The sequence below is a fragment of the Telmatherina bonti genome, assembly GCF_933228915.1.
Source record: "Telmatherina bonti genome assembly, chromosome: 6".
Taxonomy (NCBI): domain Eukaryota; kingdom Metazoa; phylum Chordata; class Actinopteri; order Atheriniformes; family Telmatherinidae; genus Telmatherina; species Telmatherina bonti.
Genome location: NC_136624.1, coordinates 39,893,443 through 39,912,180, shown reverse-complemented (window position 1 = coordinate 39,912,180; position 18,738 = coordinate 39,893,443). Strand labels below are relative to the sequence as shown.

The following is an 18,738-nucleotide window of genomic DNA, read 5'->3' as shown; positions in this document are numbered from 1 at the left end:
TCTCTCTCACACACACACACACACACACACACACACACACACACACACACACACACACACACACACACACACACACACACACACACACACACACACACACACACACCTGTCAATAGTCCACAGAATGGAATGAACAGATGAACGGAATAATGTTTGACATCCGTGATGCACAAAAACAGAAAACTGCAATTAAAATGTGTCATTAAGAAAAATCTTAAAACTACACAACATGACGGAAAGTGACTAAAATAAAAGTTACAATTTCCAGAAGTATTTAAATTTACTTCACATTCATAGTACAGCAGATTTTTTTAGAAGGGTGGGACCATCTCAGTATTCATTCATCAACAAACAATATGACCACCAGTTGCATATAATCATATTGATACAAACACGCCCAGAGGCATGGATGTGCGTTCCCACACAGCGAAGAAAGACCTGCACCAGACAGAATTCTGTTCCTGCCATTCAGCTCCTCTGGCTGCGCTTGCTAAGCCAGGCGGGTGAAGCGTGAGACTAAACATGTCACAAGACTTCACACAGAATGATCCTCACAGATCCACAGGGTGATCATAAGAAGAATATTATAAAGTCACAAAAAGCCCCTGAATGCATCGCTGCTACATGGATGTGGACACTCCCCAGATTTCCTGAAGGTAAATACTCTGACAGCCGAGACACGATTATAGTTTTACATACCTGCAAACATCTTGATATTATTTTACGTCGTTTTAAAAAGACTCAAAAAGTCAAACGACCCTGGACCAAATAAAAAATAAAAACATTTTTTTAGAGTGCTGGGCTGAAACGGCGACATTTGGTTCTTTTATTTGCTTATCAGATGCTCCAGTTTGGGGTTGACGAAGGAAAAGCCGGCAAATACTTTTGGATCCATGGATTCGATGAGATTTTTGTCGTCGTGGGAGAGCCGGGCCTTCTCGTTGAGGAACTCCCGATCAAAGTTGCTGCAGTCGCTGCTGGATTTCTGCAGGTCAGAAAGCAAAGCAATCGGATCCAACATGCATGAAATGAAATCTAAAGAAAGGCGTTACTGGCGCCGTAAAGCAGGAGGCGTTGGCTCGTACCACTTTGGGCTTAAAAGGAGGCTCCACTTGTCTCTTTTCCAGGGCCGGCCAGCTGATGCTTCTGAAGAAGGCGTGTGCACGGATGTCCCCCACCACACCCAACCTGTTCTTGGGGTCTCGTTGAAACAGCTGAAAACGTGACAAAACGACTCGTTTTACGACGAACACAGAAGAAAAGCGACGAAGGAGTCGGACATGCGGGACTTCTCACTTGTTCGAGCAGGTTCTTGGACTCCTTGGTGATCCACCGAGGGTAGTGGGGGACGTCGTTCCTGATGGAGTCAAACAGCTCATCCTCATCGTCGCCTTGGAACGGCGACTGGCCAATCAGCATCTCGTACACCAGCACGCCAAATGACCACCAGTCCACTGAGAAGGTGTACTTTTGTCCAAGCAGGATCTGAGATGAGAAACAACAGAGACCACCGGTGTGTAAGAGGAACGTGCCGTCACGCCCCCCAACGGCCATTCAGGCACCGTCTGCTGAAGGCTCGCTCATGGCTCCACACCGACCTCTGGTGCGATGTAGTCTGGCGTCCCACAAAATGTGCTGGCCCGGTTTTCTGACGAGATGTTCTCTTTACACATGCCAAAGTCTGCGATTTTTATGTGTCCATCCTTGTCCAGCATCACATTGTCCAGCTTCAAATCTCTGCAGACAGAGACACACAACCAGTGTCGGTTTCTTTCATTTTATTTGCAGTGAGGAAGCGTGGAACGAGTTTACTGCCCGGTGTAGCATGTTGTAGTGGCGCAGCACCGCCATGTTGGCTCTTACCTGTAGACGATGCCGTTGGAGTGGAGGAACTGCAGTCCGACTACGATCTCAGCAGCATAAAATCTAAATGAAACAAGCAGATTGGTTTAGATGAGGGGTTGGTGGTAGACATCAGGGGCGCCGCCAGGAATTCTGGGTCCTATGAAAGACAACGGCAGAGACCCCCCCACTGGGTCGCAAGGTTAGATTTTTGTTTTTGCTTCAAGCTGATAAAAAAAAAAAAAGCAGCAGCTTTTCATGGGAATAATGAAGATCTAGGGCTGTGTTTAACCCTTTATGGGCAATTGACTTATTGATCACTTTGCTTCCTTTCATATTCAGCATGAAACTATTTTTTTTGTTCATGTAAAACAGAAAGGGGGTCTTGGTTCATACCAGAAGGACAATTTTAGGTTAAAATTTCTAATTTGAAGGTATTTCTTTGAGGGTTAAATCACAGTGCAAACATCTAACTAGGTTATTTTAATATAAATGGTTTATCAGTTTATATAACTGCTATATTTTATTACAACCTTTGAAAAATATTTTTGAATGAAGGTTTAATTATTTTCTTATATAGTTTGTGCATCTTTTTGATCGAGTCATGGGGCCCTTAGGATCTTCCTAACTTTCCTAGTTTTAGACATGCTCCGTAGGAAACAACGCAGGGTACTCACGTGGCTCTGTTGACGTCGAAGCGGCCTTTATCTTGAATGTGAAACATCAAGTCGCCTCCATTCAGATACTCCATCACAAAGAAAAGGTGCTCCTGTGCAAACAGCACATTAGTGTCATCTCATTGTGTGACAGACGACGCGCGGTGTGTGTGTGTGTGTGTGAGAAAGGGAATAAATGTGCTGAGATAAAAGCTGCAGTGTGTTCCACACACAGAGGAGCAGCAGGTGTGTGCGTACTTTAGACTGGAATGTGCCGTAGAGGTAAGTGAGAAACGGGTTCTCCCAGGCCAGAGCCAGGACTCTCTTCTCCACCATGGTGCACTCCACGTCATCATCCATGAGAACGACATGCTTCTTCAGCGCCTTCACGGCAAAGTACTGACCCTGACCCTTCAACTCCGCCAGCAGCACCTGGACACGTCAGAAACCAGATCCAGGTACATCCCTGCATTACAAACTCAACAATTCAGCTTTATTTGTACAGCGTCACTTCAGGACACTTTACATCCACATCATTTCCAGCCAGTTCATACATATCCTATAATAGAAACCAACTGATTGCATCGAGTCATGACTTGGATCCAATCCTCCATCCTGAGCTGCACGAGGCGACAGTGGGAAGGAAAAAACTCCCCTTTAACAGGAAGAAAACCTCTGGCAGAACCCGGCTCAGGGAGGGCAGCCATCTGCCTCGACTGGTTGGGGTGGAGACGACAGATCAACGTGAGCGACGTTTGTGCATCTCAGAGTGATGATAAAAATAACGATGGTCCAGAATCCATCACAGGATCCATCACAGGAAAACTTTGCTTTGACAGGTGGATTCATCAAGTGTGAAACCTGCAGGTATACCTTTCCAAAGCTGCCCTTGCCCAGCACCTTGTGGAAGACCAGATGGCTGAGGGTGAGGTGCACCCGGGGGGCTGGAACAAGAGCCGGCGCAGGGCTCACGCTCTTGCCGTTGCTCCCAGCTGTAAACAAACATTTGCACTCTTTGAGTAAATGAATATGCAAACCTGTATGCAAATCTTCATGCAAACCCGCAGAAGCAAGGAAACAAAGTTTAGGACAATGGAAACCATTAAAGCAGGATCAGCGACAAACAGAAGGTCAAATCTGACACCAAACCAGACCGAACCTGCCGACATCTTACCACTAGTGTCTGTTGCTGGTTTCTGGAGGTCTTGATAAATCCCAATGTCGTCTGCACCTGAGTTGTCAGGCTTCTTCACGGATTTCTAAGGTGGAAAAAAGAGCATCATGAAACCGATCTGACATCCATAATTCCTGAGGTGCGTAAACCCAGCGCTGTACCGACCAGGGAGACCTGAGACAGAGCCTCGGCCAGAACTTTCTGGTTGATTCCACACAGGTTGGCCACTTTCTTCTGGCAGTAACTGTGGACGTTCATCCCACAGTCTAGTCAGCGGAACGAAGGTTGCGTTGGCCGAGCCGAGACGGGGGATAGGGGAAAAGGGAGTACAGTGTTAAGAAGCACGGCAGGAGAAACATCTGATGTAGTTCAGGAGGAAAACACACCTTCACACTTGAGGCCCTGCTTGTAGAGACCCCACAGCAGGCTGCCGCAGTGGTCGCAGAACGTGGGGCTCTTGTAGTTGTACAGTTTGAAGCGATGTGGCATGTCAATCTTGAAGCGCTCCTTCTGGAACTACAAACACACACGTCTCCATTTCAGCCACACAAATCCGGCTTCGGCTGCTTCGTTGGGACGGCAACAGACTGATGATGCCGGCAGAACTTCAGGACACGTCTCCACTCATTCATTGGGAATTTAACAGCTGAATAACTTTATAAACCGTAAAACAGCAGAAGGCAAACTGTTCTACAAGCAGCTAGAAAACTGTGAAACAGCACCGCGGTCCAAGCAGGGAAACATCAGCTTCGCTCACCATCGTGTCACGGCTGTTGGTTGCTGTTCCGGTGCACCTGCCGATGATCTTCTCGATGCATTTCTTGTGGATTGCTGCGTTGCATTCTGAGGGAAACAAGCAGCGAGATGCTGTGTCAGCGGGACGTTTGGATACACTTAACATGTGAGACAGAAACAGGAAGCAGAAAACACTCACGTCTGCACTTGTAGCCCTGCTTGTTGAGCCCCCTGTGTGAGATTTTAGACAACATTAAATGTTTGTTTTTTATGGCCCAAGATGACAAACACAAAGAAATGTTCTCCTGCAGACGCTGCAGTTAAACACCTTCAGTCACTTTCAGCGGAATTTTAATAAAGACTGCTTTTTGTTGGCATGGAGATCCATTTAGCATCATGATCCTCTTTTTATGCAGTAGTTTTACATGTCAGAGCTGAACTGGAGGACATTCTCCACATATTGGATAATGAAGCTAGAACTCTTTCCTCCAGGACGGGGCAGATAAATGCTGGAGTTTGGGGAGTTGGAAGCAGCAAGACACAGAAATTGCTTCTGTTTCCGTAGTTGGAAGAGGACGTGACCTCCTAGTGGGGTTTTCCACAAAAGTGATTCATTCTCAGATGGTTTCCCTGCAGTTATTTATTGATAAACAACACTGTTTTATCATATCAGCGTCTCCTGATGGAGAACAACCGGAGAAGAATCAGATGTACGTCTGTCGTCTCTGAAATGTTTGTTCCAAATAAAAAGCAGGCATGATAGAGACCGCCGTCAGCAGGCCGGACCATCTCACCAGAGGAACTCTTTGCAGACGGAGCAGAAGGTTGGCTGGCCGAAGAAGGTGGCCGTGAACTCGTGGGCCTTGATGACGTGAACCCTCGGCTGCTTGAAGGCGCCTCTCCTCTTGTTGAGAGTCATCATGCCGTCTTCAGGAATGGACTCCGACTGCTTAGATGCCTCTAAGGGGACACGTCAAGGTAAAAGTCTAGTTATTCTCTACACCTCCGAGCACGTTTGATGCACCTCACACACTGATTTATCTAGAACTTCTACCGAGCAGGCGTTGTAAATGAAACATTATGGAGAGCAGAAAACTCATGCTGGGGTTAAATGGAGGCTGAACACTGAAAGGCCCCCTCCTGGATGAATGGCAGGTCAGAAGAGCGGGGGGCCAAAAGTCAATGTGAGAAGACGACAAACAAAGCGTGAAAGCAGCAAAAGAAAAAGAGGAAAAACTGCATGAGAGACGGGAGGAGGGTTGGAGGAGGAACCCTATAGAACGAGGCGGATAGATGGTGAAAAGTAGGAGTGATGAGTTGAGGCGGCGGTTTGGTGAGCCGGACCAGGGAAGTGGGAAAAGAGACAGGGAGGCTTTGATTAGAACTATTCACACATGTCTACAATGATTGTGGACTGCTCTTCGTGAGCCGATGCTGCACGGTGATGCCACACAGAATCTGCTGAGCTGGTTCCTGAAGGTGTCCAGTACGTACTGGTTTGATCTCACAAACAGCTGAAGGAAGAATTTATAAGAAATAAACACAATAATAAAAATGTTTCTCTTCGATTTGGCCGACTGGGATCTGAAACTCGGACTGAAACAGACTTCAGATTTAAAACTTCTGAATCTACACACATTCAGAGGCTGCAGAGCCACAGCTGAGGTCAGCTGACGGGGTGAAGCATCATGCAGACGGTTCAGAGCAGGTCCAGCGAGCAACAACTGCAGTCTGCAGACGGAGGAAGTTGTAGGTGGAAGAAACGCAGAGGAAGGGAGGCATTTCTGCCAGCAGAGGGCAGCACCCCCCCACAGGGACAGAAACAGGCTGACAGAGGGAAGGCAGGAAGAGCGACGGGGGTGGAGGGGGTCAGTCGAGTCAGCTGTTCCATCTGCCCCCCTTACAGGACTCCCTGGTGGTCTAGTGGTTAGGATTCGGCGCTCTCACCGCCGCGGCCCGGGTTCGATTCCCGGTCAGGGAACTCAGTATTTTAGAAAAACCTTTTTTCTCATCGTTTTGTTTGTCAGAACTTCTGTCGACTCGTAAAACTTCAGAAATATCAGAATCTGATGGCGGTTGAACAAGACAGTCGAGTATAATTTAATCCAACCGAATTCTCCGTCGCACATTAACATCAAACATCCGCGTTGGTCTCTGGAAGAACAGAATATTTTTACCCATTTGGGATTTGACTACGTCGGCGTCCTCTAGGAAGAACTGCACCGCCATCTGAATCTTCCCTGCAGGATGCAGGTCCACCCAGAACTCAGTGCGGCCGTTGGTTTTGGAGCTCTTACAGCGTTCTGCGAGAACACACACGCCTACGGTGGCCTTGGCCAGTGGCTCCTCCGTGCTCTGCATCAGGACCACTTCCAGGACACGCCCCTCATGGATGTGAGCGTCAAAAGTGGACTTCCAAGAGGGATACATGGTGGGCTTCCTCTGAACCAGGGTCTTTCCTCGCTCTGAGGGAGAAAAGAGGATCATCAGCGAGGAGCAAATACTCGCTTCAGGAATGTGACAGTTCAGGTCTCCACCTCCTGCTGTCTACATAAAAACTGCACACATGTACATACCAGTACTGACAGACTCCTTCATCTTGATGGCACAGATGGGAGGGTCAGTCAGAGGCGGCAGGGCGCCTGCGTCGTAAGTATTCAGGGTGATACGAAGGAAGGGCGACATGGCGACCGCTCACCCAGGCCTCCTAGAAAAACAGAGCGACAGTTAGGACACACTCAGCTTCTCAAGTTACGTATTCTTGTGTTTGTATTGCTCAAGTTCTTCACTTGAAACAAGAAGGAAGAACATCTGTAGCCGACAGCAGCCTGAGACGTGAATGGCAGAGGAAGTAGAGGTTTCCAACCAAATGCACGAGATTAGAAACTAACCGACCGGCTAAAAGGAGAGAAGAGACTCGGAACACAAGAGTCACATGGAGAGGAAAATCTAAATGAAACCATACGACAGAAAAACGAGACGACACTGATCCTCTATTCGCCTACTGTGATACTGGGATGGATTCATCTGCAGATTTTACACAAAGACAGAATCTATATTCTACATGTCATTAAGGAGGACTTAAAGACAGGAGGCCTGCGACAGAAGCCGAGCGGCTCCACTGAGCTGCTTTCTGGCTGTTTTTCACACTTCCTCTCAAACCTTGTGAGCAACAAACCCACCCAACTCGTATTAATACAGCCAGACATGAGATTAGTGGAGTACAAACCAGCACGCTCAGAAATGACTTCCAAAGAGAAATAATTAACATTTCATACTGCCACATGAGAATGTAAATCATCATGCATTAATGCATGAAAGCCTTGAACTAAAAGTCCGTCTCAACACCAGAAATCAGGCAGCGTTCGTTTATTTTGTGCAAACAGCTTAATGTTTAATATGCTGCTTCACAATTCTTTCTTCTGCATTGTGTTTGTGAGCTACAGAACACAACGTCCTCTAACAGAAACACACTAGAATCACTACACACTCCCCTACAGGGGCTTTAATACACAAGTGTTGACTTAAAAAGCAGCAAGGCAGCCGTCATGTAGAACAGAAACCGTTCTGATGCTTAATGAGTCTTTTATGTTATCAGGGCTGTTTCACACCAAACAGTCCCAGAATGTGTGTGCGTGACCTGGACCACATAAGCCTGCATGGCAGATCCCAGAGCAGCGACTGAACCCTGCCAGGATTCCTGCAGCCATGTCTGGATGGCAGCTTCTGTGCCTTTTAACCAGTTCAGACCCGAGAAGCTTCTACCTCTAAGTCTTTGCAGAAACCAGACAAGCTGAATGTTTTAAAACATAGTTAATGTGTGTTGAAAGGCTTCAGAATGATGTAACTGCAGCTCAGGAGGAAGAACATTGTCTGTGTTTAAGTGTGTTTAGACAAACCCATGTTATGCAAGCGAGGGAACGGCTAAATGCAGCTTGCAGTATAAACACTGTTTGTGCTGCACACACTCACACACACACCTCCCTCTGCAACACATTTCAAAGTTTCACATCCTAAATTCGTGACCCTGCAGGGAGACGTTACACCTGCGGCTTTTCAGATGTGCAACAACAATACCGGTCTCCAAGTGTCATGTCTGAATGTGCATGCTGACTGATGGATACGTGCCACACGGAAACTTCTTGTTTTATAACCGACTCGTCACTCATAAGTGGATCAAGTGTGTTCATGTGGTTTTTTTCTTCAAGAAGCTTCAAGTGACCGAACCAGAATGTGATACAATACAGCCACCTGGCCAGCCAACAAAAGGCCAAGCAGATGCTATTTTTACTTCTGAATGGATCCAGATCTTATTTTAGTCGACTGAGGGAGGGGAAGTGTCAGGCTGTACATGTTCTTAGTGCAGAGGTTGTAAGTTTGAGGGGAGATATGCTCGTTAACATGTGCAGATACTGAAACTACTGTGCTGAAATTAAACTGTCATTTTGCTGCACATACTACAGTAAAGCAGACAAGCTGAGGGGACGTTTGGATCATAGACTGTATATAAAAAGATAGGCGGAGCCTCCGTGACGTCTTACATATTTGTATTTGTATTTATATTTATTTTGATCTCTTAGCTATTGCAATACATATATTCTTCCTGGAGTCAATACAACATTCCTCTCAGAATACAATGATTACACCAGTTTTCTATATAATAACGCAGGTTTCTGAAGAGCTGAACTGAAGCTCGGTGGGCGGTTCCTACCATCGCCATGTTGGCAGGGGCATGCACGTCGTCTTGACATCGAGCGAACTCTGAGCTTTCTGTAGCTAAGAGCTAACCAAGCTAACCCGGGGATTACAGGAGCTAACCAGCTAACGGAGGTAAGCAGGCTAAAGCTAAGTCACGTTGTTAACCGGCTAAAAACCCTGGTTGTTCTACGTTTTTCTGACTTGAAACGGGAGATCGGGTACCTGTCAATCAAAAGGACACGCCCCTAAATATGCAGAATTTTAAGATTAAATTACTTTTAAACGGGAGAGTTAGAAAAAAATTCACTCCCCCCACAGTTGTCATGAAGGTAAACCTGACCTATTAAACCTAAAATGGATTTTTGTACCAGGCTGTAAACATGTTTATTCCTGCTGTAAACATGTTTATTTCTGCTGTAAACATGTTTATTCCTGCTGTAAACATGTTTATTCCTGCTGTAAACATGTTTATTCCTGCTGTGAACATGTTTATTTCTGCTGTAAACATGTTTATTCCTGCTGTGAAGTTGGTCTTTTTAACATTGGAGTCTATGAAGATCTGCTCCGTTTTGCAGCCCCTACTGGATGAAGGGGGAACTGCAGTTTTATGCAGTTTATGCACTTCTGCATCAACTTCACTTTTAACCGCTGTAGGCTTCGTCCATCTTTCATATACGGTCTATGGTTTGGATCAACTGACCTTTCTGCAGGATCTGTAGAAAGCCCCCCCCCCAGGTGCACATTAAGTTTAAAGCTTAATCAGCTACTGCTTTAATGTTCCAGTGCTACTCATTAGACCGCTGATACAACATGCCAGACACGCCGGCACACCTTGAATGTTTAGATTCTTATCCAACAGGTGACGTTATCATGGAGATGTTCATCTGAAGACTGACCGCACTAAAGTCACATCAAGCCAGGTCAGAAGTTATCAGACACCCCATAGTACTTCCCATTCAAGTATACACACAGTCACATAGTGAAAAATAGGAATCAAAGCCATGTAGACTCACACACACACAAATAAAATATATAAAGTCCAGTTCCAGCCTCAGAAACTTCACTCATTCTCTTGTGTACGCAAACAGACATTATATAGAAGAGAGCCTTGTTTCCCCAGAGAGAGTGGAAAAAATGAGTGCATGCAATTGGGGAAGGGGTGGGTAGAGGAAAAGGGCAAGAGAGAGGAAGAGAGAGAAGAAAAAGACTACCCACTGGAGGGCAGGTCAGAGGCCTCGAGGGGAAACCAGATCTTTATTTCCACTAAAAAGCAGCATTGAAATAACCTGACAGCAGGACAGATGGGGTTTCTGTGCATGTCCTGGAGGACTGAGGACAACCAGTAAGTTCACGGCAAAGCCAGTCTGCATTCCAGTGTCTTATCTGTGTTAACTTTGCACAGAGAAATAAAATTCCTAAATTTCATGCCGACTGGAAATGACCAGGATACTAAAACCACCGAGATGCACATAGCATGGTTGCGCCATCGAACGTCACTTTGACGGGAAAAAGGACTTTTGTGTCACATGAGACACGAGGAAGTTTGAGGAGTGCAGCTTTATGATAACGTCCTCTGTACAATAAGACAATCAGATTTTTGTTGATTAGCGTTTTTTCTTGTTCTTTTTAAGTTGGGAGCAGGAAACAAAAAGAATCCGATGTCCTGGGAAACGTCTGCACACGAGGGACGAAGCTGGAAAACAAATACAGTGGTTGTTATCTTTGGGCCCTCCGGCAGAAGTGCATGAAAACACAGACATGCCTCTGTGGTGAAAATCACTAGTGGGCTCAGGAACACGGCTCTTATCAATGCAGTCACAAAGGACAGATTAATCATTACCACAGGGAAAGTCTGAAAACATCACCATCATTCCTTTTAGAAATAGTCCATGTGGTTTAACCAAAGTTTAACTTTGCTGACCCCGTTTTCAAATCCGATTGTCCTTAACATGAAAACTTTCCTGCAGCAGAGCTGGCCTTAAGCGCAACACAACAGCGGCTTGCATCGAAGAAAGTCCTGCTCGGTGAAAGGCCGCAAACCGAATTACAAGAGATGTTCCTGAGAGGAAGCACTGATCAAGCAGGTCTAACAGGCTGGGGCGCCTCTGTGTGGAACTTATCAGCAGACCAGAAAGAAACGCGTCATTACAGAGAATAAAGATCTAAACAATAGTCAGAGCACTGCAACATTCTACTGCCATCATTCTGGCTTTATGTTCCATCCATCCATCCATCCATCCATCCATCCATCCATCCATCCGGGGTCGGGTCGCGGGGGCAGCAGCCTAAGCAGGGAAGCCCAGACTTCCCTCTCCCCAGCCACATCTACCAACTCTGCGGGGGGGATCCCGAGGCGTTCCCAGGCCAGCCGAGAGATGTAATCCCTCCAGCGTGTCCTGGGTCTTCCCCGGGGTCTCCTCCCAGAGGGACGTGCCTGGAACACCTCACCAGGGAGGTCCAGGAGGCATCCTGGCTTTATGTTGTAGAATACATTCATTCCACAGTGTGGAAGTATTTGTGCACGTTTTCCGGCCTGTCAGGTAGGTGATGTCTTCAACACGCCTTGTGGAGTTATTATAATTCCAAGTCTGTGTTGCTGTTCTGGTTCTGCTGGGGGAAAAATGCAGCTTCACTCTAAATGTTCCGAACTAGCTCCAGTTCCTCACCGTAACATGTCTGCAGAATAACAGACCATCAGGCCTTCATGAGATTTTACTCCTGCTGTTGCTCCGTCAGGATGTTTGCGACTCCTAAACAGAACAAAGTGCTCAATAAAAGCGTTGCCAACATCTGCACATTTCCTTCTGCAGGAGGGGAAGATGTCCACTGTGGAAAGGTTAAAAAGTGTTTGTCTTTAGGACAACAGAGTCTGGATGATTCCCTTCACCGGCTTTCTGCATATTTGCTCGTCTTCACCTACAAAGTGTTTAAATGTAAATCTTGGGAGAGGAAAGCGTGTAAGTGGGTAATTAGGTCTGCCTCAGTGGCAGAACACAAGCTGGAGAAATGAAAACTGTCCTGAAAGAACAAAGACAGGAGGTGAAAAGTAGGATAGTTTTCCAAAAGAAGTCACTCAGAAATATGTGAAAAGAAATGTGTTACTGAAAACCGACCAAAAGGCGGCGGGGAGGTTGCCGCTTTACGTGTCGCCGCTTTGCGTGTCGCCGCTTTACGTGTCGCCGCTTTGCGTGTCGCCGCTTTGCGTGTCGCCGCTTTACGTGTCGCCGCTTTGCGTGTCGCCGCTTTACGTGTCGCCGCTTTGCGTGTCGCTGCGTCACAGGACGACATCTGGAGACGTGTAATTCAGTAATATCAATAAATATTTAGTGTAGTGTGGAAAAAAACTAAAATATTTACCTCTGACTGCAACCCGCATGGCTCCCTAACCTGTCCGTCCAGTTTACGTTCCGTTTATAATTTTACAGTTAGAGAGGAGCCGCCTGGCAGCATCATGGCTGGATGGAAAGGAGATTTAAATCATACTGCAGACGGTCTAAAGGGAAGCCAACGTTACAGCTGAACAAACACTTCACACGAGTATTCAGAGCCTGAGCGAGCATGGCCACAGCTGCTCCAAAACATGGTAGAAAAGAGGAATCTGTGATTTATTGATTTTAAATCATATAACAAGAAACCTGGTTTTAATTTCTGATTGAAATGTTTTCCTGAATCATCCAACACCAAACGGATCCATGCAGACATGAAGCGGACGCTCTGTTGGTCTACAAGGAGGAGTTAGGTGGTTAATTATACTTTTCATGAACAATAATTCACTTTTTAATAAGCTAAATTTTATCTGATAAACATCTGCTGTGAAAAATAAACTTTAAAACAGACTTTTCTTGATAATTTATCGTCAACACTTTTTATTTATCATGTAAAAACTTCTTTATGTCATCTGAAATAATCTACAGATCAACACTTTAACAAAGTTTAAAATAAATTGTAGGAAGGCTGAAAGTCTGGAAACACGAAAAGTTTCCAAACCTCTAAAGATGGACGGAATAAAATCTGAGGAGGAATTTACAGTCGAAGTCTCTGAAACGCAAACAGAAAACATTAAAAGTGCTTCATGGGGCACTGCGGCATGTTTTACTACTGCTTTAACACGGCCCCGAGCGCGCACAGGTCTACTTATACGTGCACACACACACCAATAACCCTGAACAAAGAGGCCTTTAAGGAATTTCAGTGCAAACTGGCAGGAAGGAATGGAAGCTCGACTTTCTTTGCAAACCAAGGTTAATATCTAAACAGGCCCAAACGCTCCTCCGTCCCATCAGACACAAACTGGTCAGGTTCTACTGGGAAGAAAAGGGACCAGCAGATGTTTCATTGCTGGGAAATGCACCTCAAAACTTGGTAAATCACCTCTGGCTTGAGTCTGGGAGCTGCTGGGCTCTCTGGCACGATGTGGAGCCTGATGCTGCTGCAGCATGGAAAGAATCCTGCCTGGGTGTGTGTGTGTGTGTGTGTGTGTGTGTGTGTGTGTGAGAGAAGGCGAAAGCGGTGTCCATTTCTGCCTCGTTCACAGTTCACAAAGGCTCAAAGCAGCATCCAATGGGCGAGGCAAGCAGGGTGTGTGTGTGTGTGTGTGTGTGTGTGAGGGGGGGGGGGGAGCAGGCATTGGCGAGAGCTGAAGGGCATGCAATCATTCCTGGAGAGCACATCCCTCCAGTGCATTTTCAGACAACATCAGGCGATAAAAGACTGAAACCTGGAACCAGATGTTCTGAACGACTGTCACGCATCGTAGAAACCCGACGGATGTTCACGCACATTCTGCCATCATGTCCACATGGTTTACCGTTCATGTGAGCTTCAACCTCCATGGCAGGGTGCAAGAACAGCTGCAGCTCTGCAGCGTGGAGAGCAAGCACAACAAAAAGTCGGTGGTTCAATCCCCACCCTTCAGGTCAAAATAATGAACCCATCAGGATGGTAGCGTGTGTGTGTGTGTGTGTGTGTGTGTGTGTGTATCAGAGAGTTGTGTGCTCAGTAAATTAAACTAAAACATGCAGGAAGAGCTGAACTGTTGGAGCAAACAGCAACATGACGCCAACGCGGGACTCCATGCAGGTCTTTCCACCTCCACCGTGTTCAGTTTGTACTCCATGGGTGTGTGTTGCGGTCCTGCGCGGGCAGCTCGTCGCTGAGCAGATGTCTCTGCTGCGCCCTCGGTTCATGATGCCACAAGCCAATATTGACACAGCAGTGACTTCAGGCAGATGATGTTACCTGTTCTGCCTCCTGCCACAAAGTGACACGTTCACGGTAAGGAGACAGTGTGTGTGTGTGTGTGTGTGTGTAACGGTGTGTGTACACACTGCATATGAGGAAGTAAGATGTTTTGACTGTAGGAAGCAGGAGCCGGAGGGAGGGGGACTTCCCATAAGTCAGGCTGCTGGACTTTAGTCTCATCTAACAGAGCAGAAGGAGTCTCCAGGTCCAGTGAAACCACGATGACTCAGGAGCTGCTCTTCATCATCATCATCATCATCATCATCTCCTCTTACTTAGAAACTCAGAGTTTTGGGTAAAAAATAAAACAGGAAACAGAATCTCTTAAATGTTCATTTTTACTACTTTAAGCACCAACAGCAGCCAGTAGGCTTCTTTATTCTGCATTATTTCTGTCTGAATAAAGAATTCTGGCTCTATGTGGGACTTTTATCATCCAGACATGCAGAAGTTAGAAGAGTGATGTTCAGAAATCCTCTATCTCCACTCGGAACTGAATAATCTTCACTACGTTGTAAGAAAGTTTAGAAAACTGTGGTCTGTCTCCCTGAAGTCACCTGGAACACGACAGCTCCTCAGAAATCACGCGCGAGCCTGCCTGGGTCTCTTTCACCTGGAAACGCGACACGTCGAGGAACGGAAGCCCACGCGGAGCCGCATCAAAGCGAAACAAAGCAAGAAGCCGTGCGTGCGTGCGTGTGTGTGTGTGTGTGTGTGAGCTTTCTGCTGTCACACACAGAGTCGCTCCCCCAAACCTCCAGGCGCGTGCCAGTAAACTGCGACTCACCTGGCGGCTGCTGACCCGCGCGCGCCCGGACGGACTTCAGCGGCAGAAATCGCGCTTTTCCGGACTTGGACGTCCCTGATTGGGTCTTCAGGAAGTGCTTGAGCCGGCTGCTGCTCGCGCGAGCTCCGTCTGCGTGCGTCTGGCCGGGCAGCGCGCGCCGCAGCTCTTCAATCAGCGCGCAGCGTCGAGGGCTGGACGTGTGACGTCAGCCAGGTAAATTTCCCAAGACGCGCGCACGCGCACAGCCTTGATTTGGTTCTGATTAGCTGAATGTTGAGGTCCTGCAGGAATGCAGGCGCGCGACCTGGTGGCAGGTTTGCAGCCTCGTGGCAGCTGCTGTGGAATCATGACTCCTTGTCTCACCTTGACCTGAACCTGACTCCACTGCCAGCCACTGTCCTGTTGAAAGCAAATGAAGGAAGAGAGAAAGGAGTTCAGCTGTTAATTCTGCTTTTCTTCAGTTTAAACAGCAGAAAAATGTTGTTTGTTTGTTAAAGGCTGGTTTGAACAGCTGGAATGTTTCCATGCTGATCATATGGTGATGAATCATCAGCCTCCACCCTGTAAGGCTGCAGGACAACAGGTTGCTCCTGAGGAGGTCTGTGTCGTTCCATAACAGGGAGAAGAGTGACGTACAGGTTAGGTAATGAGGGCTGGATGTTGACAGAGGCTACTGAACGAAACCAAGGAGTTACTCAGCAAATTACAACAAGCACAAGGAGACCAGGACTCCTCGTAGAAGTCCTTTAACTTAGCGTCTTTGTGCTACACAGAGCTGGAAAAGTTGGGCTGATTTTAAAATGAAGCACATTTTGGTTTGAATTAATCTGAACTTTTATTATAAATCCTGAATGAACGATTTGATCCACATGTTTAACTCATGTTTAGCTCCTCACCATGTGACATTTCAGAACCAAAGGAAACTCCTACAACAGCAAGATAAGACCAAATAACAGCAACTAAAGGAAATTCCTGCCAGTAAATGAACTTTCTGCTTGTTCTCCCAGCTGGTACCCTGCAGAGGGACTCCTCCATGGGTCTGCCCTCATCCTGCACTCTGGCTGAGCAGGAACTACGTTGTAACTGGGGAAGTATGAGCTTCTTCCTCAACGCTAGCGAGGAAAAGATAACTTGTTTTCATCGCCATCTTTAAAAGGAAAAAAGCGGCATGTTGTTTTCTGACATCACCTTTCATGTGATGAAAAGCCGTCTGAGGAAACGCCTGGAAAATTACCACTTGCACCAGAGGACTTTAAAATAGAAGCAGCATTGTTGTTTCTCCATTTCACATTGATGTTTTTCCAGTTCGTGCACTTTAAGATGTTTTTACAGTAACTATGAAAAGCACCCGCATGTCATGTAATTCCTGCACGCTATGTGACATGACACAGCACAAGTGAAGCTCATACTTTCTGTGTGAGCTAAGACTAATTTCCCCGACAGTTCCTGGTGTGAGGACCATTTCTGCCATCCCAGCAGTGAGTAATGAGAGGAACAGAAAGAGGCAGTGAGGGAGCGGATGAAAAACAAAACCTAAAAAAGGAGAGAAATGGTCCTTCTGTCAGGAGACAGACTAATTCTGTCTATCACTGTGTGTCCTCGTTTCTCTCTCCTGCACACTTCCCGACTTCCTCCTCATCTTCGTCTGGGAAGAAGAGTTCAGCTCTGGCTTCGTTCCAGTGGTTGTGATGATGATCCGATGTGCTGGTAGACAGACACAGCAGCACAGAGATGGTAAAAACATTCCTTCAGGGCTGCTTATCACTCACAGCAGCGGTTTCCTTTTGGAAGATCTGCATCTTTATCTTTAAGATGCCACAAAACACGTCTAAGTCTGTAATTAATCCTAAGATCCGCCTCCAAAACCCCACAGTGGTCATCCATTCGTCAGCAACCAGGCAACATAACATAAAGGGAAATAAAAAAGGGAGAAATGTCCACAGTTTCTCTAAATACACACAGTTATATTTAAGTGTGATATGTTTCACTTTGCTGCGATGGACCGGCGAGCTGTCCAGGGTGTTCCCGCCTTTCGCCCTAAGACAGCTGGGATAGGCTCCAGCTTCCCAGCAACCCTTCAGCAGATGAAGCAGTTAGGATGATGAATGAATGGATGAATGAATGAATGTTTCACTTTGCCTGCTAACCACCAGTTCCCTCAGATTGATCCTGAACACTTTGGCTTGCACATAATGAAGAGTTTGGGCAACTCGATACGTGCGCTCATATTGGATTCCTGCCTCATTAAAGACCTTCTGGATATGGACTGGAAGTTTGCAAGGAGAAGCCGTCCTTTTGCTTTGTTTCAAGGTACTTTTCTTGCATTATGCTGAGCCAAGGGAAGCGGAGGGTGATTGGTTTCCTGGCTGCTGATTGGAGGTTTTGTGTGACAAGCGGCAGCAGCAAGCTGAGGCTGAACGTGGATGCAGAGAGGAAACACACACTTTGCTCTGATGTCAATGCTGCTCTCACTTCTGTCTTTCTTTTGTAACTTCTACTAAGTATTGGGTCATTGACACTCTTGGGATCACAAATCTAGAGCAACCCCAATCTTCCTGTTTTCTGTTCTGCCTACTTTCTGACTGACATGTAAAATCCATTCATCGTCACTGCAGTAAATGTCTTTAGCTCCCTTTACTTCCTTAATACTTACATTTTTACAGAACATTTCAGATTTATTGAGTCAATGCTGAATTAAAGAAGCTGAATCAGGTGATGAATAAAAGCCTCTTCTTTCTTCTCCTCTTTAATAAACTTTAACATTGAGCCTGATCGGCTGTCATTAATACTGCAGGCGCAGAACTGCAAATAGGCAAAAATATTTTGTGTCTCTTTCCTCTTTAAATATTCATTGCAGGCACTGCTTTGCTTGTGACTGGTCTGCTGTCTGACGTTGTGCGAGTGGTATATGACTAATTAACATATCTCACATTATCCACATCTTCTGTGAAGCTTTAAAGAGAAAAACATGGAAAGAAAAAATTTCTGCTTTTGATCCGAGACAAAAAGAAATCCTTTAAAAGGACAAATGCCTCGATGCTGACCAGAATCGTGTTCATAAGGAAATAACATACTAATAACAAACTCTGTGAGGGGACCCTGGTCACTTCGGGGGTGAAAATAACAGCAGATATGAACAAAAACTGCACATTTATGCTTAATGAAGTTCTGCACATGTGAAGCAAAAAGGAGTGAAAACATCAGTCTTATTTTCTGTCAGTTACAAGACAAACCTCATTTATATCAATGTGTAAAAATAGGTATTGTAATGATGAATGTTATTCCTGTAAACATTCATTATTTATTGTCTGTAAACCAGACATGCAGGAAGAACTTCAGTTTTAAGCCATTTAGATTAAATCAGCTCTGAATGATGTGCTGTCTCACCCTGCTGGATGAAGGAAATACTTCACCATTCTGCTTTTTCCAGGCATTAAACTCCTGTCTGCTGTTTATCACCAACACAAAAACAAACAAATGAAGACATAAAGCAGTGTTGCTACAGAACTGCATGATTTTATCTGCACTTTTATTTCATCTTGTGCTTTGTTAGAATAGTCATGATTACATGGTAACTACTCACCCAAGCAGCAATAAATCCCTTT

At 46.0% G+C, this 18,738-nt stretch overlaps 1 protein-coding gene across 1 annotated transcript; it reads right to left on the bottom strand.

The window, feature by feature from the left end:
* Positions 1-328: 328 nt before the first annotated feature.
* LOC306757461 (protein kinase C delta type-like) lies at positions 329-15,260 on the bottom strand. The gene is made up of 17 exons (XM_079242510.1): positions 15,134-15,260; positions 6,984-7,114; positions 6,585-6,872; positions 5,202-5,367; positions 4,607-4,638; positions 4,430-4,515; positions 4,059-4,188; positions 3,838-3,938; positions 3,673-3,757; positions 3,372-3,490; positions 2,757-2,930; positions 2,520-2,611; positions 1,864-1,926; positions 1,599-1,737; positions 1,297-1,485; positions 1,086-1,214; positions 329-985 (listed from the first exon to the last, which is right to left on the bottom strand). The coding sequence occupies exons 2-17, from the start codon at positions 7,090-7,092 to the stop codon at positions 827-829; spliced, it is 2,061 nt and encodes a 686-aa protein (XP_079098636.1). The 5' UTR covers positions 7,093-7,114; positions 15,134-15,260; the 3' UTR covers positions 329-826.
* Between the last annotated feature and the right edge of the window lie 3,478 nt (positions 15,261-18,738).